This window comes from Octodon degus, unplaced genomic scaffold, assembly GCF_000260255.1.
Source record: "Octodon degus isolate 3935 unplaced genomic scaffold, OctDeg1.0 scaffold00024, whole genome shotgun sequence".
In the NCBI taxonomy this organism is placed as follows: Eukaryota; Metazoa; Chordata; class Mammalia; order Rodentia; family Octodontidae; genus Octodon; species Octodon degus.
The window spans coordinates 10,284,678-10,306,580 of NW_004524600.1; the positions used below are offsets into that span (position 1 = coordinate 10,284,678).

The 21,903-nt window shown below is 40.5% G+C and overlaps 1 protein-coding gene across 1 annotated transcript in view; it reads right to left on the reverse strand.

Moving 5' to 3' along the window:
• The window catches only part of Map3k5 (mitogen-activated protein kinase kinase kinase 5), a 243,822-nt gene that overhangs the window by 49,091 nt on the left and 172,828 nt on the right, over positions 1–21,903 (reverse strand). The window contains exons 15-18 of the mRNA XM_023712197.1: positions 18,947–19,080; positions 14,008–14,135; positions 9,804–9,940; positions 7,426–7,531 (exon numbers count right to left, since the gene is read on the reverse strand). Coding sequence (XP_023567965.1) covers positions 7,426–7,531; positions 9,804–9,940; positions 14,008–14,135; positions 18,947–19,080 — 505 coding nt within the window. The remainder of the gene's footprint in view (positions 1–7,425; positions 7,532–9,803; positions 9,941–14,007; positions 14,136–18,946; positions 19,081–21,903) is intronic.

Genomic DNA, 21,903 nt, shown 5'->3' on the forward strand with positions numbered 1-21,903 from the left:
GTTCAGGGTCTCACTACTAGATTGGACTCCTAGTGATCCGCCTGTTTACAGCCTCCCAAGAGCTGGGATTACAGGTGCAAAGGGCATGGCCATTCTGAAAGCACTGGTAAAACAAAGTAATGTAAATAATTTCTAGTATACCCCATTCTGTAAATCACATATATGAGACCTACTGCATATCTGAGGCCCAAAGAATAGGAGATTTAAGTAATCAAAGGCAGGACATGAGCCATCAGTAGAGATAAACCATGACATAGTATCAATAAGAATAAAAGAAAAAAAGAAAAACTTTAAAAGCTCCATGAAATCAGGGAGTTGAACAGTAATGGTGAGAATGGCATTAAATGTGGGCCAAGAAACTGTGGATCTAGTTCTGACCTGTTGTCTCTCAGGCAAACACTCATGAGCAATGACACCTAGCGACAAGTGACAGGCTAGAGTCACACTTCCAGTAGCCACTAGAGTTGGAATGAGTCAGGAGCATGAACAGGAACATACTGTATGTTACAGTTTGGATCTTATATGACCCCCAAAAGTTCATGATCAAAGGCTTGGTCTTCAGTTGATAGTGGAATTGGATGGGACTGGAAATGTTATGAACTTGAGCCTTCCTGAAGGACGTTAGGTCCCTGGGGACACGTCTTAGTTCATTTCTCATCACTGGGACACAATACCCAATACCCATAACTTAAGAGGACAGGTTTATTTTGGCTCATAGTCTGTAGGAGTCTCAGTCCATAGTCAGCTGGCTCCTGGGCAGGCTGGCATGGCTGAGGATAGCTGTTCACAGCATGGTTGCCAGAAAGCAGAGACAGAAAAAGGAAGAGCCATGAAGAGAGACAAATATTTCTAGGCCCAAATACCCATTAACCTGCCTTTTCAACCAGACCCCACTTCCTAACAGCAAATCAATTATAAGCCCCCACAACCCAGTCACCTTCCTAAAGCCCTAACTATGAATGCATGAGGACTTTGGGGGACATCTAGACATACATTATAACAAGGGGTGCTCCTGAATAGGATCTGAACCCTCCTGTCTCTCTTTACTTTTTGGCCACATGAAGTGAGTGGCTTTATTCGCTGTCCTGATATTCTACCTTGACACAGGCCCACAGTGATAGGACCAAGCAACCCTGAACTGAAACGTTTAAAAGCTGAATCAAAATAAATCTTTCTGCCTTTTAGCTTGTTTTTCCTCAGGTATTCTGTCATAACAAATGGAAAGCTGACAAACAGAAAATTGGTAATGAGAACTAGGGTTGTTGCTGTGACTCCACCTGATGCAATGATTCGGCAGCCATTGGAATTGGTTTGTGGGAAGAATTTGGGAAAGCTGAGAGAAGCAGGCTAGAAAAAGCCTAGACATGCTATCAGCAGGGCTAACTGGATGGCTCTGATGGGAGATGAGAAGATCAAAATGCTGACGAACACTACAGCCCATTCAAGTTACTTTCTACTGAAGAAGTTGTCTATGTTTTGTTCATGCACTGAGGTTTTATGGGAAGCTGAGTTTACAGCGATGGACTAATTAATGTGGAGAAAAAAATTTCAAAAATAGCATAGCACACAGGCTGTGGAGTGGATACCACTGGCTGCTTCAGCCAGGTTTACCATGAGCACTAGAACGTAAAGCTGGCAGATGGATTTGAAAACTGCTATTTACTGGAAAAGGAAGACATTTAAAGTTGCAGCTAAGAGGGTGGAATTGCAATAGATCAGTGCCATTAAAAAGAAGCGGAACACTTTGCACCAGAACAACAGAAAAGATACACCGAGGGACTCTCCAGTAAGCAGCAAGATCCCACCTGTAGCAAGTTCAAAGGCTTGTCTGAGAAAAATCCTCAGGGTACTCTAGCACAGGACCACGTAAGGAATTATCTCCGTAGGACTGTTCACTGTGCTCATCTGTTCTGGCACTCAAGCGGCTGCAGTAGCCCAGGTTCAAGCAGGCTCCGGCAGTGTAGATTGCACCGACGGCAGATCCTGGCATGAGTCACATCAGGCTGGTTTTGCAGGCAGGAACACAAGAGTTGCAGAGTCATAGAGGCTTCCACTGAGGTTTCAAAGGAAAGCCTGAGAAGCCAGGCAATGTTTAGAAGAATCAGTCTTGCAAACAGACCCTCAATTGATGTGTAAAGCTGTGAGAGTGAAGTTGAGGCTGCAGTTAGAAACTCAAGGAGTGTGACATGTCTGCAAGAGGAGCTTCCAGGCAATAAGGCTACCCAAGGAATGGCCAACGTGCCTCAGCGCCCAGTGCCACAGGGGCAGGGCTCCCCAGGTCCTTCCACCGAGTGCCCTGGGAGCTGGTCATGGACCTACAGGATGTAGTGGTGCCCTGCAGAGAGTTCTAGCCTTGCTTTTCTTCGATCCTTCTTTTCTATTCCTCTGTTCTTCCTTTTCGTATTGAGATAATTTACTTTGTGCCTTGTAACTTGAAAGTAGATAATAGGGGCTCATAGCTAAGACTCTGCATCAGACTTGGACTTCTGGGCAATGCCAGAACTATTAAAACCTTGGGGACTCCTGGAGATGGAACAAACGCATTTTCCATTTTGAGACGGATATGAATTCCAAAGGCCAGAAACAGAATGTTATTAGTCTTGGTCTTAAAAGACCTCCAAAGACTCTGTGTGTTGAAGGCTTGGTCCTCAGCTGATGGCAATGTGATGATGGATGGCAGTGGAAACTTTAGGACGTGGGACTGGTAGAAGGAAATTAGGTCTGCAGGGATGTGTGCTTAAAGGGGATACTGAGGCCCGAGGCCCCATCCCTTTCTCTTTTTGCCTCCTAGACACCATGAGGTCAACAACTTCGCTCTACCATGAGTTCCCTCAAAGTGAAAGGGTCAAGTAGCCATGCACTGCAACCTCTGAAAGTATGAGTCAAAATACATCTTTCCTCCTTTTAAGTTGTCTTACTCAGGCATTTTGTCACAGTGATAGAAAGCTGACCAACAAAGAGTCACTATATCCTCCACTACAGATATACAAATCACATATTCAGCAAATAGCAATTTACCTGCGACGCTATGCTGAATAACTTCAAATTGTGAAGTATTCACCAAAAAAATCTACTTAAATATTCTGCATAACCGAAGTGGCAGATATTTTGATAAGTGAGGTCACGCCTTTTGTGTATACCTTATATATGATTTTTAGGTGAAAACTGATAGGAAATTTCTCCAACCTGGTTCTATGAAAGCCACCATCACAGGTTATAACTGACTATTGTTCATTTTAAAAAGCTTTTTTTTCATTTATGTATTTGGTACAGGGTCTCACTACCTAGCTTGGACTCCTAGTGATCCTTCTGTTTTCAATCTCCTCAGCACTGGGATTACAGGTGTGTGCCACCACACCTGGACTCTTTTGATGGCTCAGCATGCTCCAGGAGCAGGGCCAATGTGGCATGAGGGACTGGGGATCAAATCCTGGTCCCTGTGCTTGTCAAAGCAGGTGCTTAGTCCTCTGAGCTATCTTACTGGCCCTTAAAAAGTATGTTATAGGTTTTGCAGCCAGGGAGATAGCACCTGCTTGGCAAATACAAGGTCTTGAATTTGATCCCAGGTACCACACACACACACACACACACACACACACACACACACACAGAGCATGTTATATCTTTCAAGTACTGTCTAGTTTTATCCTCTAGAGCTTACCATTTCATGGCTGTAGTTTATGTTTGCAGATAAGTACATGCCTGTTCTCAGCTTAAACTGGCCAAATTATTGGAGTAACTCCTTTCTCTTGACCAACAATAAGGCAACTGTGCTACCCAAGACTCAAGTACTCTTGGTATGAAATTGTTACGATTTCTCTTTCACTTATACCTTTTCCCCAAGTGATAATTTTTTAATGACTGAATTAAAATCCAGTGGTCTTTTAGAAAATACGTGTTGAAAACTACCATTCTCTTTGTTGTTTCTGGGTCAAGAATAGGTGAGAGACCCCCACCCCCCCAAAAAAAAAAACTGTACCAAAAAAAAAAAAAAGAATAGATGAGAGAATTTGAGGTATATGAATAGTTGAGTGGGGATTTCAACTGATCAAAAATATAGTTCTCTTTGTTTTGAGACAGAGATTTGCCACATAGTTAAGGCTTTGTAGTCCAGGCTGGCTTCAAGCTCACAGTGATCCTGCTGTGTCAACCTCCCGGGTGCTGGGTTTACCGATGTGCACTATCACGCTTGGGTGCAAAATATAGTTAATTTTAAAAACTTGGATAATGATTTCTGCTAGTCTATTCAAAGGAACAGTTAATGTTTAAGTTTTTTTTTTCTTTTTAATTTTTTGACCAATCACAACTAACTTGAAGACAATAACGTGCAATGTAACAACCACTGTTGGAGTCCTATCATTTTGTTTAGTGAAATTCTGTATTGGTCTATTTTTTATTTCTTTCTTTCTTTTCTTTTCACTATTTTTGTATTCTCTTTAAAGATAAAAAATTAAAAATTGAATAATTCAAGTGATGGCAACAATAAATTACTCAAACATTTTTATCCATCAGACACTGTCAAAGAACTTTGCCAACTGTGTTCACTTATCCCTCATTGAACAAGTGGCACAAGAACATTTTTTTTTTTAATTTAGTGCAGGTTCTACAGGGTCTCACTACACAGATTGGACTTGTAGTGATTCTCCTGTTTTCATCCTCCCAAGCGCTGGGATTACAGGTATATTCCATCATGCCCAGTCTCAATAGCCACCTCAGTGGGCCCCCAGAGTGGGGCCGGCACAGCAGGCTGGGGATCGAACCTCCGACCCCTGTGTCTGCCTAAGCAGGCACTTTAATCTGCTGTGCTATCTGTCCAGCCCTCAAGAACACATTTAAGTCATGTGTTCATACCTATTTCTCTCTTTATTCCACAACATATGATACTTTTTTTTGGTCATAGTAGGTGTCACTGAGGTGGCCTTTCAGTAAAGGTTTGAAGATGGTGAAGCCATGAGGTTGCTCGGAGAAGAACGATATCGGCAGCCAAAAGCAAGTGCAAAGGCCCTGCGGCAGAAGCTTGCTTGGTGTCATGAAGGAAAGGCGGGCAGGTAGGCTCATGCTTCTGGTGCCGAGAAAGCAAGAGGAACACAATACAAAGCGAGGTCTGAAAGGTGATGGGCTCCACTGGGGACAGCCTTATCCACATCACTGAAAGGACTTCAGTATTTGTTTGCTTTGAAAGAAATAGAAAGCCATGAAGTGCTCTAGGTGATTGGACCCACTGTGTCAGAAACAGACAGTAGGGTGCAAACGTAGAAGCAGGAGAATGATTAGCAGCTACTGAACTGATGTGGGGGAGACAGGTGGGCGGCAGCCACAGAGTAATGGTCTATGTCGGGACGGATTTTGAAGGCAGAGCCAGTGGGCTTCCTTGATGACCTGGGTTAGAGTCTGAGAAAAAGTGTCACCGGTAACTCTAAGTTCAGAGCAGGCACAGCTGAGACAAGAGAGAGTGTGGGTGGAACAGGTTTGGGGAGAAGATAATTAATTCATTTAGCATGTTAAGTCTAGTTTTATTAAGACACAGCTCTGTTACTAATTGGCTTTGTGGCTTTGGGCAAGTTCCGTAACCTCTTTGAACCTTATTTTTCTCACTGTAAACTGGCCTAATGACATGTAAGGATTAAGGGTGACGAATGAATTTCAAGGCACACAAAGTACTTAGTACCGATAGAGGTGTACTGTAAGTACTCCGTACATGACAGTCCCTGTTGTCTTCGCCTCATCAAAACTACCAAGAAGTGAAACAGATCCTGGTCTTTTAACTAAATTCATCAAAGCTACCCAAGCACTTGTGACTCAGTGAGTACAAGTTAGTGCTGTGAGGTCTACAGCGTTGGGGTACTGAGGGCCACACACCAGGGCTCTCCGTATCAGAACTTAAGAAAGATTTAAGCTTGTCATCATCACTCATTTGAGGCCAGTGGGAGAGACAGCAAAAACAAAGGTCCCAAGCCAGGGATGTAGCTCCGTGGCACAGCACCTTCGTGGAAAGTGTGAGGTTCTGAGTTTGACTTCCAGTGCAAAAAAAAAAAAAAAGGTCCCAAGGATGATTGCTTTCATAAAGTGCCTTTAGGAAAAAAAGAGAAAAGTTTTTAAAGATTAGAACATAATAAATTAGCATCTTTCTCACAGAAGTGTGAGAAAATAGGGATTTTCCTTTCAGAAGTTACTAAGATTTGGCAGCGTCTAAAATGTGTCTTGCCAAGTTGAGAAAATATGAAGTAATGTAGAGATGTTTAAAGTTAGTAATTTATTTTATTTAGAAGTACATTCTAAATGTGTAACTCTGTGCCTGAAATACCCGCTGCCTTGAGGGTAGTACCTAAGCCAGAGGTGTTGCTGATGCTGAGGAGAAAATTCACAGAATTTCTTTCCTTTTTTTTGGCCACCCAATCTAGGTAAAAAGGAAGGTAAGGTAAAAAAGAAGAGCCCAAAAAGCAAAAGGTTGATTGAAAATTTGAGTTCTACCATGTCCAAGCCATCATGACCTCTACAATGATAACCATACTCTCTCAGGTTCTTCATTCACAAAATGCAGGTCCTTGTACTCCCTCACAGGATTCAGAAATGGGGACATCTGGCTACTCTACCTTATGTTAGACCAGAGAGGAGAGATTAACCTTTTTAAAAAGGGTTGCTAAATCTTTTTCAATAATAACAACCACAATGCAGTGACAACAACAACACCTATTACTACTCATGAGATCAGCATGAAATAAGAACTTATGCAGACACCAGGTTTGAAGCCCCAGGTCCCCTTCTTGGCTCCTTTTTGCTGTTGAGCTATTGTCAAACTCTTCAGCTTGTTTCTTTTTGGCTACCTTTGCCCTTTTGCAAATCACTTTGTTCCACTCTGCCAGGACTATGCACTAGAAACAGCTCAGTCATCATTGCCTAATTTCTCCGGAAAGTGCTCTTCCCACCCTCTTCTGTGAGGTGAGTCATTTCCTCTTTCTGAATGGAAATCCAATGGTTATTTATATCATGGAGTAAAGGAATAGATCCCAGGAAGAAAATAACTAGGAAGGAGAGAATTCGGAGGCCAGATGGGAAGTGTAAGAATAACAGGGGTTGAGCTAAGGAAATGCTTTTAAAAATAAATCTTGCTAATGTTAGAGAGGTTGTAGGCCAAGCAGAAGAGATTTAATTACAGGGGAAAAAAAAAAACAAAACCAACAACAACAACAAATTGAGAATAAATAATAATCTTCAGTGGCACTGAACAAGAGACTAAGCAAGTCACATAAACACAAGAGGAGACCTGGGGCAGCTCCAATTCTGTGCAATATTTTTCAGTGAGCATCAAAGGATACCAAAATTAATGTCTGTGAGAAAGCTGACTCAGTTTATCTCCCACCTTAGACTCAAAGTCAGCAATTATTTCTTTAATTACGTAAGATCTGTATCATTGCAAAAACATACCTGTAAAGGTTTCGGTACATGGGTTTATGCCAGCAAGCCTCTTTGATGTTCCAAAGTCAGAGATCTTGAGGACACCACTGTAGGTATTAATCAATACGTTGTCCCCCTAGGAAAAAAAAGGGCTTCAGTCAAAACCATAGCCTTCCTTCAGGTACTCCTACTACAGATTTGTAAAGTTCAGCTAGAAGGAATGATTGAAACAAATAAGGATATTATTCTATGTTCTCATTAACAGTGTATCTCAACAGAATTCTTAAAACAGTTTTGTGTTCATATACCACAAAGTGTTCACCATCTGCTCAACTCCCAAGATCCAGCATGGTTCTGAGGGAACGTTCACTGCTATTTGCACCCAGTAAGGCTGGATGAGTACGATAGCTGTTGAAGTTAAATTAGGAATTACATAATTACCAATTACTTTACCATCTTTTCTTTTTTTTAAAATGTGTTCAGTACAGGGTCTTACAGGGTCTCATTGCATAGATTGGACTCGTAGTGATCCTCCTGTTTTCAGCCTCCCAAATGCTGGGATTACAGGATGCACCATCATGCCCGGGCTCAGTTGCTGTCTCAGAGCACCCTGGGAGTGGGGCTGGCAAGGCACACCGGGGATCAAATCCGGGTCTCTGGGGCCTACCTAAGCAGGCACTTTATTCTGTTGAGCTATCTGGCCAGCCCTTTATTTTCTTTTCTATATGGTTCTATTTCTTTTCCTAGGATATTTGGGGATATCACAGATAAATGTGCACATACGTTGACTTTAGGATAGGAAAAAACCTGTTTTTCTTTCTTTTGATACAAGGTCTCGCTATGCACCTTGGACTCCTAGTGATCCTCCTGTTTTCAGCCTCCCCAGTGCTGGGATTAGAGGCACACGGCACCGTGACTGGTTTCATTGGCCAGCTCAGTGCACCTGGCGGTGGAGCCGCCATGACCTTTGGAGCTAGGGATAGAACCCTGGTCCCTGCGCTTGCCTAAGTAGGCGCTTAGTCTGCTGAGCTATCTTGCCAGCCGCTTGCTGCCCTTTAAAAGACTTGTTAACACACATTTATTCATTCTCTCTCTCTCTCTCTGGAACCAGGTACTGAACTCAAGATCTTGCACTTGCTGGCAGGCCCTTACGCTGTGGAGTTATCGCCTCAGCCCTGTTAACTTACTTTCATAAAGTTGTTCATTTCGTTTTAGCTACAGTGTTTAACAAAATTGGTAGGGAACAACCACAAGGTCATGGTTTCAATGTCACTCTGACTCATTCTTCTATATCATCCACAGTAAACTTTCCTCATTATAATACTAACCTCTTATCTCTTGAGGTCACAGCGACCATCCTCCTTGAATGAGACCCAGGACCATGAATTGAGCACGCTCAGCAATCAGTCCTGCTCTTACGTGGGCTTTCCTCCCCAATAATTTTCCAAGTGCTTTTTTGTTGGGGAGAATGTGGCTTTACAAATAATTCCAGTGCTCTCCTTATTTGCTTCAAGTAATAAAATTTTTTCCACTCCTTTTTTTTTTTTTTTTTTTTTTTTTTTTTTGTGGCCTGCTGTGGGGGCAGGGCATGTGGTGCGGTGATGAAAGAGGGTCCATGCGCTGTGCCTAAGCTTGCCTAAGCAGGCGCATTAGACTGTTATCCCGCGGGCCCTTTCTCCCATCTTTTTCCTCTTGTGTTGTCAAAACCTGACTAGTTTAGAAAAGTTTACTATTTTAGAAATTTTTTAAAAATCTGTTATTAGTATAGGTTAGAGAGTTTATAAATTATAATTTTAGTTCGATGTATCAGTATGTAATACTTGTTAAAAAGGGTGATTGAACCTGGCGTGGTGTTGCATGCCTATAATCTCAGCACTCAGGAGGTTGAGGCAGGAGGATCAGCGCAAGTTCGAGACCAGCCTGGGGGCTACAAAAGTGAGCACAAGGACAGCCTGACCTGCACAGCAACACTGTCTCAAAAAACAAAACAAAACAAAAAACCCCAAAACAGGGGGGAGGGGTGTTACTATTTCTTCTGATCATCCACTGATTCAAACTTATAGGTAGTGATTAGGAGTAAGAATATAAAGATAAGTCCATAAGTCAGCCTGTCAGCTCCTTAGGAACGGGAACCAAGTCCTGCTTCTCTTTAAACTGTGGCACGGACCCCACCGAGCTCCTAGAAAATATTTGACAGTGTGAACTCAATCTATGGTTGAACCTGGCTATTCCTTAAGTAGAAGAGATAAAACATGAACATAATTAATTCAGAGTAGAGCAATATATGTCCACCGTTTCAAAGATTTGTTCGCTCTTCTAAATTCATGTGCATAACAGAAAATGACTTCTGCAAATCCGCAATTACATAGCAAGGAACTCATGGAAGTGAATCACAGCGTGCATCCTACCTTTATATCCCGGTGAACTATCTGATTGTCATGGAGGTATTTTAATCCTTCCAGTATTTGTTTTGTGTAAAAGCCAATTGTTTGCTCATTGTCTTTTAATGGACCCCATTTGGAACGAAGGAGAGCAGAAAGACTGCCTGTAAAGAGTAGATAAAAAATCATCCAAATGAGCTCTTTAAAGCATACGAAAAATGAGACCCTGACTTGAGCCAATATTCCTCTTTTCTTCACAGAGGCCCAGTAACTATTCTAGTTAGTTGGGCTCAAATATGAATACAACAGTATACAAAATAAACATGCAGAAATCAATAGCTTTCTTGCACATCAATAATGAACACATTCAGTAGCTTAAATTAGCTTTAAAAATGTCTAGGCATCAACTTAATCAAGGAGGTGAAAAACTTCTCGGATGAAAATTACAGAATAGTCAAGAAAGAAACTGACAAATTGAAAGACCTCCCTTGTTCTTGAATTGGGAGTCGGCACTTTATCAATAGTAATCCATCAATTCTATGTAATTCCTATTAAAATACCAACAAACCAAGTACAGTGGTCCACAACCTGGAATTCCAGCACTCATGAAAGAGGGTGAGGCAGAAGGATCTCAAGACAGAGCCCATCCTCATTGATTTAGGAAGACTGTCTCAAAACAAAACAGAACAGAACAAAAATAACAAAGGGCTGGGGATGTAGCTCAGTATGAATGTCCTGAGCTCAACTCCTACGTTCAATTGCTGGATTCAATATCCCAGTACCATAAAACTAACAAACACAAAAATAAAGATAAACCCAACAATATTCTTTACAGAACTAGAAAGACAATCTTGAAATTCATATAGAAGCAAAAAAAAAAAAAAAAACAAAAAAACAAAAAACAAAAAACAAAAAACAAAAAAAACAACGCAGGATAGCCAAAATAATCCTGAACAAAAAGAGCACTGCTTGATGTAGAGTGTGCCTAAGGAGAGTCACATGGACAGAAAACATTCTCTCAGGCTTTCACAGAAAGCACAGTTGCCAAGCAATGGCCGTGACTCATCCACATGGCTGACACTGACAGAAGATCTACAATCTGAAGTACAGGATCTCAGGATAAATCCTGAGGGGATTTCACTGACCTTATCAGACCCAAAAGCTACAACTCTTGTTGCATAGGTCCTGCTTTATCTTGGTCTTAACCATCCAGCAGAAAAGTATAAAAACGAAGTATAAGAAGTAAAGCCATGGTGTTATGTTGAGCTGTAGGGGACTCAGGTCAACAATTCCTGACACTGCCAGTGAAGCGGAAGACCCAATACTACTATGGGCTACTGGACTCTTTTACAATATTTTGCTGAGTTAACACATCTATAATATTCAAATAACGAAACTAAACAAAAAAGGGGATACAAATGAATGTCCATTTTGTATCTGTGTATTTAAAATGGTTAGAATAGATATATAGTTACATTCTCTTAATGAATAGAGGGATTTGTTCTAATTATGTTTGTAAATAGGATATCATGTCCACATCTTGTACAGCAAATAACCACTGGGAGGAACATATGCAATGTGTTAATTATTGAAACTGTCCTACCAATTTGGTTTGAAACTGTCTCATTGCTATTTGTTTTTCAATAAAATTATGGAAAAAAATAAAATAAAATAAACAATATAAAAAATAAAACAAAAAAGAACACTGCTGCAGACACCATTATACTACTAGATTTTAAGTTACACTATGAAACCATACTGTAATAAAAAACTATTTATTTATTTAGCTAAAACTTTTCACTTTTCATTTTGTGAAACTCTGGATCAAATACTGTTCAGCTTTGCACATAGGACTGTTAGTCATTTAGGGAATGTCTGTCTAAAAATTCGCTACAAAATTGGACTCATAGTGATCCACCTGTGTACAGCCTCCCAAGAGCTGGGATTACAGGTGCGTGCCACCACGCCCAGTCTCAATTGCCATCTCAGTATGCCCTGGGGGCGGGGCTGACATGGCAGGCCCAGGGATTGAACCCCTGGCCCCTGTGCCTGCTTGCAGGCACTTTAAACCACTGAGCTGTTTGCCTGGCCCTTGTACATGATATATCTCGATGCTTCTTTTTCTCCCAGTCCCCTCCATTAAATCCTTCTCCTCATTTACAAAAACTCTGCTTCCAGTTTTTCCTTCTGTTCTCATTTTCCCCCTTTTCTCCACCTCTTCTCTTACTCCCCTTCCAATTTGAACATTTTTTCCTACTTCCCAATATTTATCGCCTATCTTGGTCATTACATTTTCAGTTTCTCACACAGTGTGGTATTTAAACATGTGTGTCCAATTTATTTCACTTAAATAAATTGATCTCAAGGTGCATGCATTTACCTAAAAAATTCTCACATTTATCCTTCTTTATGGCAGAGTAGTATACCACTGCATAACAAACCACATCATCCATTTATCAGTTTTTTTTTTTTTTTTTTTTTGCGGAACCAGGGATTGAACTCAGGCCCTTGCGATTGCCAGGGAAGCACTTAATCCACTGAGCCATCTCCCAACCCCCCCCCCCCCCATTTATCAGTTGATGGGCATTTGGCCTGTGCTCAAGATTTAGCTATTACAAAGTGTGCTGCTATAAACATGGGTGCACATATATCACTGTGATATGCTACTTTTTACTCTTTAGGCACAGCCTCTTTCACAAATGGTGCTGGAAAAAACTAGATTTCCACATACAGAAGGTTGGAAAACTGGATTTCCACATGTAGAAGGTCTTACCTTGCACTAAAATCAAATAAAAATGGGTTAAGGACCTACACATAAGATGAGAGACTCTGAAACTCTGAGAGAATGTATGGGGAAAATACTTGAAGCCATAAGCACACACAGAGACCCGCTGATAGGACTCTAGCAGCACAGGAGATAACAGCAAGAATCAATGAATGGGATTACATCAACTTAGAAAGCTTCCACGGAGCAAAGAAAAGCACAAAGACAAGCTACAGAATGGGAGAAAGTCTTTGTTAACTACTCTTCTGATAGAGAATTGGAATATATAAAGAACTCAAAAAAGTTAATTCCAAACCCCCAAACAACCCAATCAATTAACAGACAAATGAACTGAATAGACACTTCTCAAGAAATGCAAGTGGCCAAGAAGCATATGAAAAAATGTTCAGCATCTTTAGCCATTAGGGAAATGCAAATTGAAACTACATTGAGATCGTATCTCACCCCAGTCAGAATGGCTGTTATCAAGAACACGAAAAACAATGAATGCTGGGAAGGATGCAGGGGTTAGGGGACAAGGTAGGAAGCTTTCTATACTGTTACTGAATGTAACCTAGGACAAACTGTGGCACTCAGTACGGAGAGACCTCAAAAAACTAAACAGAGAAGTACCCTTGGATCCAGCTATACACCATTCCTTCGGATATTGCTGAAGGAATTAAAGGGAGCATACTATGGTGATACATTTGTACCCACGGTTATGGTGGCACCATTCACAACAGCTACACTATGACAACAGCCCAGAGGCCTGGCAACAGTTGAATGCAATAAGAAAATGTCATATATGTATACATATTGGAGCATGAATCAGCTGTAAAGAAGAATGCAATCACATCATTTACAGGAAAATGAGTGGAACTGGAGACTATCATGTTAGGCGAAATAAGTCAGACTAGACAGTTAAATGTCACATTTTCTTTTATATAAGAAAGAAAAGAAACTTAGAAAGTAGACAGAGCTGAGGAAAGAGATGGGGGATAATGGGGTTGAAAATAATCACTCTATATTTTATGCATAAGCCAATACACAAAAATTAATCTCATTCTGTGTTACTAATATACACTAAATAAAAAAGAAAACATGACTACAAAAATATCCCAACTCTGAAGATGATCATTCTACCAATAAGGACAAGTAATAGGCCAATCAACTGCTAACTTATTTTGGGTAATGAAGACTGACACAAAAATGGTTCTGATGTCTACATAATGACTCCTAACAAACTTTTTCTTTCGCGGTACCAGGGATTAACTCAGGGCCTTGTGCTTGCCAGGCAAGCGCTTATTCTACTGAGCTATCTCCCTGGCTTCTAACAAATAATGTCACCTAATTTTTTTTCTCAGCATAGACAAGCTAAAATCTGTACTCCAATAAACCTCATTTAATGCTACTCCTCCTCAGGCCTTAGAAATTTATATTTTGAAAAGAAAGCAAAGCACCTCTTACCTCCTGGGACCTGCTCCATGAATATTTTAATGAAGCCATTCTCACTGAAAGAGCCCAGATACTGGACAATATTTTTGTGCTTCAGATGCTTATGCAAGGCTATTTCTTCATGCAGGGGCTGAGAGTATCTGTAAAATGTGCAAATGTCAGTGAGCTAATTGCACAGTCAGAATTTGGTGTATAAATTTAAGCAATACAAATGGAAAATGTCAGCTGTGTGCCCCTAGACAAAATCAAAAGGACTATGTAAGGACTTTATTTTTCCCAAGGCAAATTCAGCACAGTTGTACCTGTGTTAGGGTAAGGGGACAGGAGCCGCTACTGTTGTAAGCTCTTTGTATACATTAACTGATTTCTCACAAGTAAACAGTAAGTACTGTTAGGCCACCTATTGTAACTGAGAAGGATACTAGTGCACGGTGAGGAGGACTACCTTGCCCATGATTATACAACTACTAAGTGACATATTTAAGAGTTGAAATCAGGAAAATAGAAATCATCTGCACAGCTTAATGTCCACAACAACACTCCTCTCTCTCACATAACTTTTAACATTGTAGGAGAATCCTGGCCAGGAAGACAAAAATCCCAAATACCTTTAATGTCCATTCTAGAACCTTCTGAAAGGTCTACTGAATTATCAATAGAAAATAGGCAGACTTTAATCAATAAAAACATAAAACCATTTCAGATGAGACTGCACGCATTCAGGATGGCATGGCCTTAGACATAAAACCATTGCAATAGGAAACATAAAGCAGTAGTAGAAAACATAAACCCAGTTACATTGCATTTTGAGCCTGTTTTTTCAAAATTTTCAACTTTCTGTGTCCATCAAGCTCTAGTACATCATAAATTTTTACCTAGTCCCGAACAAGCCTCTGGTGTATCATATTATTATAAAAGTATTTTACAACAAACTAACACTTCTGATTATTATCTGAAGCATTGTAAACCTTATAAATCCAGTAATCCCAAGTCCAATGTAACATTAACATAATTATTATACTACAGCTTGTCAAAGAACAAAATATGAACAAGTTGAATTTTACAGGTCTAATTGGATTTTATTTAGTGATTCATGAATGAGGCAACATCTAATCCACACAGACGAGAGCTTTGCTGGCCATGAGGAATAATCAGTTGTAGGGTAGCTCAATCAGGAACGAGGTAACAGCAAGTGCAAAATGAAGTGACTGGACTCCTTCACGCATTCTCTCACGTGCTTTAAAGCAGAGGGTACCTTCTTGCTACCCTGGCCAGGCTGTCTGGACTCCTTGGGATTTCTGTGATCCTCCTGCTTTGTGTTTTGTTTAGTTTTGTTTTTGTTTTAAATTGGTCTGTTTGGGAATTTCTCTCCCTCCTCTCTCCTGATTTCTGAAAGGACCCAAATAAATAATTCAGGATTTGATTTTAGGACATGAAACCTGAATCCAAGTGACTCCTTTTGGATTGATTTGTTGGGACTTTGTATAGGAGCTCAGTTCAAATCACTGGGCTCCATAAATTTGATTAAATGAGCTAAACACGGTAGGATGTCAGGCACACTAATGAGAATCAAAGCTAATCCCCAATGCACGTGCTGTGAACAGACACCCCCTCCCACACACACTTACATACGTTTTCATACAGCAGAGGCTACAGATGTAAAAGGTACTGACTGCCAAGACCTTAAATGCAAACTTGCTGTCTCATGATGCTGCAGTCATACATATAAGAAATGCTCAGCTCTTACAAAAACAAGCCCACATAGATGGGATGGATCTTTTCTGAATGTTAGCAACAAATACCAGCATTGATTAGAACGGAATAACACTGTTTTCATGAACCTTTTTGGATAAGCACTCAAACTAAAAACAATGAGCAGTTTACAAACATCAAAATTCATTTAATTCAAATAAGCTTTTCTAACTTTATTATTCAGAAAGCAGCCAATGACAACAGCAGCAAAACTTGTGTTTTAGACATATCAATATATATACTTTTTTAATTTTAGGACTGCTCCAGCAATGAAAATAGCAGGCATTAAACTAATCTTGCTGATATAGTAACAGCAATAGCATTTTGATAATTGTTGGAATGAGGTAACAAAAGAGATACTAATACACAGTTTACCAATAACATATTTGGGCAATGACGAAGAATTTACCAATTACTTTCTTCCGTATCACTTTGACCCTGGTTCATCATTGTTTTTGATATGCATTAGAGGCAGATATTGTGCTACAGTATAGATTTATGAATTATAATCATTATCCTGAAATAAAGAATTAACACAGTTTATTATGAATCAAAGGGCTTCCATTTCCTGATCTACTGAAAATAAAACAATGAATGTTTATACTTTTTTTTTGTATATTAGGGAAGGGTCTACAGGGTATTCAGGGTCTTACTACTAGATCAGACTCAGTGATACTCTTGTTTACAGCCTCCCAAGTGCTGGGATTATAGGCGCGCACCACCATGTCCAGTTTCAATTGCTGTCTCAGCATGGGGTGGGGCCAGCATAACAGGCTGGGGATCGAATGGATGCTTATACTTAAGATCCTGTCAAAGTAACTATCCCTACCTTTTTATTTAAATCCAGGATAGCCCAAAATTTGCAAGGGTAGTCAGAGTTCAACCAAGCTAAGGATAAAAGCCATTCTCCAATGTTAAAAATATCTGGCAGATCCAATAATGTTCATGAAATAGTAAGTACCAAGCACTAAATAAAGATGATGTGTTAATACTTTGGGAAGATACACAGAGCTGAAGGTAAAAATCCATGTTTTCATTTTGACTGTGTTAACTTTGAGATGTTTGTAGACTTACAAGTAGAGATACTGGATAGACCATTACCCAGAGCTCTTTGGGCATGACCTTTCTAAAGAAGGCAGACCATGTCACCCCAGTAGTATGGTCTTAGAAAAGTGATTTGAGGCCACCCACAAGAAAGAAGCACATGCTGGAACCTGTATTAAAATCTAGTCAATTAAGGATAACAATAATACTAAATAATCCAGTTCTTTGTCTTTCAAACTTTTTTTCTTTCTGTATTTTAGGGAAGGGTCTACAGGGTGTTCAGGGTCTCACTATTAGATTGGACTCATAGTGATCCTCCTGTTTACAGCATCCCAAGAGCTGGCATTACAGGTGTGCACCACTACCCTCAGTCTCAATTGCCATCTCAGCAAGGCCCGGGGATGGGGCCAGCACAGCAGGCCCAGGGATCAAATCCCTGGCCCCTGTGCCCGCTTGCAGGCACTTCAATCCGCTGAGCTATTTGGCCGGCCCTTGTCTTTCAAACTTTGAATACACGACACATGAAGAATATACAAAATTGACTGCAGAAGCTTTGTCTCCTGGAGAGAAGACATGGACCCTCAGAAATCATGGGGTGAAGGGAAGAGAGAATTACTACTTGTAGACAAAAGCCATCAGGCAGACGACTAGAGAGGAAAACAGCACTGCTCAGCAGAGGATACTGTTACCAGAGCTGTTCAGATCCCTGAGTGACTTTTTTGTTCCAAAAAATGATTCCATTTCCTGCAGGGTTCAACTATATACAGTTAGAACCACTTCTTCAAATATTTCTTCTGTTCCTTCTATCTTTTTTTCTGGTGCCCTTTCCATTTAGCATATGTTATATTTTTTGTAGTTGTCCCACAATTCTTAGGTATTCTGTTCCTTTCCTCCCAGTCTTTTTTCTCTTTGCTTTTCAGTTTTGGAAGTTTATGGACATTGCTCTCTGTTCCTGCATGTTATCTACTTTTTTGCATTAGAACTTTTAGTATAATTATTACAATTTTTTTAATCCACAATTTTCTAACTCCAACATACCTGCCATATCTGACTGGGTTCTAACACTTGCTAAATTTCTTCACATGTGTTGTCTTTTAGTATGCCTTGTAAATTTTTTTTTTTTTTTTTTTTTTTGCTAAAAGGCAGACATAATGTACTAAGTCACAGAAGAGAAGAAAGTAGGCCTTTAAGTAACAAGGTGCTGAGGTGAGGGTGAGAGAAAGGTTGTGTAGTTCTAGGATTAGATTTTGGATTCTAGCAAGCCTGTATTTCTGGGCTGTGAACTCCACAAGGGCTTCTTGGTCTCACCTCATTAGGTGGGACAGGATGGCTAGAATACAGCGTTTTCCTTCCCCTCGCTTACTTAAGCTTTGCTAAAACAGTACGCTCTGAGGGCAAACTCTAAGAAGAACACAATGCTCTTGCATACTTAAAAACTGGTTTGTGTTCTCTCTTCTTACTAGAAGCACAAGATGATTTTTCTCTGATATCCACTAGGAGGACCTGGAAGAGCTTCATAAAGTAAAACGCACAAGATGCAGATCCTCCACGACTACGTGTCCCAGGGATTCTCACACTTGCTCACACTGAGCTTCCAGCAATTTGTGAGCTGCAGTCTAGGACTTCTACCCTCCCTCCACTTTCCCTGGGGGTTTTTGCTCACGGATTTCCACTCCACTATGTTATGACTTTTCATATTCACCCGTTTCTCCAATTTGAGGGGCAGCCTCCTGTCTTTCACCAGTGGATCCTAAAACAGCTGTCGAGTTTTCAGTTTGTTCAGCTTTTGACTTGGTAGGATAGAATACAACTTCTGAGCTCCTTACATGCTGAACTGGAAACCTACTTGTGATAGAGCTTATTCTATCCATCCACTAAACCAGCTTAATCCAACATCATTGGAGCCAACACCCATAGGACCACTCACACTCTCTTCTAAGCATTGATGTCCTGTCCTCTACCAGGGCTTCTCCCACCACCATCTTCCCCTTAAGTCACTGCACCATGCAGGAGATAAACCTGAGAAAGAGTTGATTAACACAATGGGGTTTTCAGACAGTTTCATTAATTCAAATATCACCAAGTATCTTCTAAAATGCTCCCAACAAACCAACATACTTTCAAAAAGCACATTTATTGGTGACAATTACTGTACCTGCTATCTCTCTCTGGGATTTCCTTAATGGCGATTCTGACTTGGTTGCTCAAGTCCCGACCCGCGTAGACTATTCCGTAAGTGCCTTTTCCTAAAACGACTCTGTCACCATTTTCATCATATTCATAGTCATACTATAGAAGAGAAAAGGAGGAGGGAAGATTGAAACATTAGTTGCAGCAGATATTCCAACATCAGTTTTTTTCCATGAGTATTGTTTATCACGTGGCTTTCACAAGTGAGACAATGAGATGAAGTTCAAGCAATTGCTTCACGCACCAAGAAAAAAAAAAACAACTCGCCCAACTCTCGACAGAAAGCAGACAGTGTGTTTACACTTATGATGGGATATATGTTGTATATATCCCACTAACTATAAACTACATAGTCTATAAAAGTGCTTCTTCAAAAGCCCACTTGAAGTCCTCATGCTATTTGGTTCTGTTTTTCATTGATTCTGAAGATGTATATAATCGGCATCAATAGCTACCAAGATCTATCACAGCTGATCAATCTTCGTGTTATTTGACTTTTTTTAAAAATGTATTTGGTGCAGGGTCTCACTATGCAGCTTGGACTTGCAATGATCCTCCTGTTTTCAGCCTTCCCAACACTGGGATTACAGGCGCGTGCCACCACACCTGGTCTCGGTGGCTGGCTCAGCGCGCCTGGGGGTGGGGCTGGCGTGGCCTGTGGTGCTGGGGATTGAACTCCATCCCAGCACTTGCCTAAGCAGGCACTTAAGTCTGTTGAGTTATCTCACTGGCCCTTGTTATTTGACTTTTGATAATGTATTTTTTATTTTGCCTTCAGAATAAAATCACAGAAAAGACTAGAGAAAGGAAAAACTTACAAGGTCTTCTAGTTGATGATGATAAAAGATTATTTTTACTTCACCCCCAGGTCCCTAAGACCCCCAAAATATTTATTTTTTCATCCTTTTGATAGCGTCTCACTATGCAGTTGAAGTGTTCAGGCTGGTCTTCAGCTCACTTTGCAGCCCACGCAGGTCTCAAACTTGAAACAATCCTCCTGCCTCAACCTCCCAAATGCTGAGATTACAGGCGAGTGCCACCACAATTGGCCCAAAAAGATTTTAAAAGATGAAAAATTTGATCTTTGTGCCAAGCATGGTGGCTAGAAAATTTAACATTAATACTGATGAATAATGCATGGAGTGGACTATAGGTACAGATTTTTAGGCTCATTAAGAACAGCCTTGGGGCCGGGGAGATGGCTCAGTGGAATAAGCACTTCCCTGGCAAGTGCAAGGGTCTGAGTTCAATCCCTGCTTCCAAAGGGGGGGAGGAGAAAGCCTTGAAATATATAAAACAGAGGTGATGAAAGTACAAAGAAAAATAGACAATTTTACACTGCAGTAAGTATTTAACAATGCTCTTTCAGAAATGAATGTTTCTAGCAAATTATAAATATACCCTAAAAGCACAATTAACAAGTTTGATATAAACAAGTATCTATGCATAGATGAAAGATATATTGTAACTGATCATATATTAGGCCACAAAGAAAAATTCTAAAGAGCGCACATCAAAAAGGTCATTATCTTTGAAAACAGAATATTCTGAAAATGACCAGAAAAGTTTATATTTACTTTAGGATAATCAGTGACTCAAAAGAGATGATTATAAGGATCGTAAAATAATTAAAATTATGAGAAAAGGTATTATATATCAAATCCAATATTGTGACATATAGATAAGATTTTTTATGACCTTAAACAATTTCTTTAAAAAATAAACAAATTCTTAAACAAATTAAATGTTTGAGTGATGGACATAAAAGGAGAATAATCTATTAAAGACAGGATGCTGTGGTTTTGGCAACAGGACGGAATGGATATCTAAAAGCCTCCTTGCTAGCAACACCTAGGTAAAATATAATAGATGTACTTTAGAGTGCTTTGTCAGGTCCACAAACAAGTAAAAGTGACCACAGGAGCTAGAATCAAAGAGGCAAAAGACCCTAGAAGGAAATTATGAGAACCAGGCTCCTGTAGCCCAGAGGGAGCTGGGCGGAGATGACAACAGGGCTTTCAATTTCATTGCTCCAGGACAGAAGTTTGTCACATCTTTTTGGGAAGGGCCAGATGGTGAATATTTTTAGCTTCATAGGCCAAATAGTTGTTGTAGCAACTACTCAATCCTGCCAGTACTGCAGGGTGAAAACAGCCCAAGAGGCTGTGCATAGCCGTGCTCCAATAAAAGTTGACTTAGCAAAGGAGGTGGTGGGCTGGACTTGGCCCCTGGGCCGTACTTTCCTGACCTCTCTTCTGGGACTTGGGTCTTAGCATCCATGAGGGGACAGGACATGTAGTCAGTGCTTACGGCTGGTAAAGAGCTAGAAACCTGGCCCTCGAAGGAGCACAATCTAGCAAAGTCTGCATTAGAAAAACCAGCCCATCACCCCAGGGGATGGGGAGAGGATGATCTGTCTTAGTTCCAGCCTCATGGGAAAAAATAAGTCTTCTCTGAGTACTGTCAGATGACTCTTACAATGACTGAAATTCAAACGCACACTTAAGGTAGTCCTTATAATTGCTCTTGAGCCCCGGTTGTCCCCAGAGTGGCTGAGAAAGCAAAGCAAAAACATTTTAATGGGATATTCCCTTCACACTAGCCACTCAACGTTCTCATTGATGGTCTACCCCTGAATTTGAGCTAATGGCCAAATTTAAAATATAAAAGGATGCCATGCTGGTCCTGTCTGCCAGGTACACTGAGACAGCAATTGAGACTGGGCGTAGTGGAACGTGCCTGTAATCCCAACTCTTGGGAAGCTGGAAACAGGTGGATCACTAGGAGTCCAATCTAGCAGTGAGACTCTGAACACCCTGTAGACACTTCCCTAAAAATACAAAGAAAGAAAGAAAGAAAGAAAGAAAGAAAGAAAGAAAGAAAGAAAGAAAGAAAGAAAGAAAATATAAAAAGAAACAATTC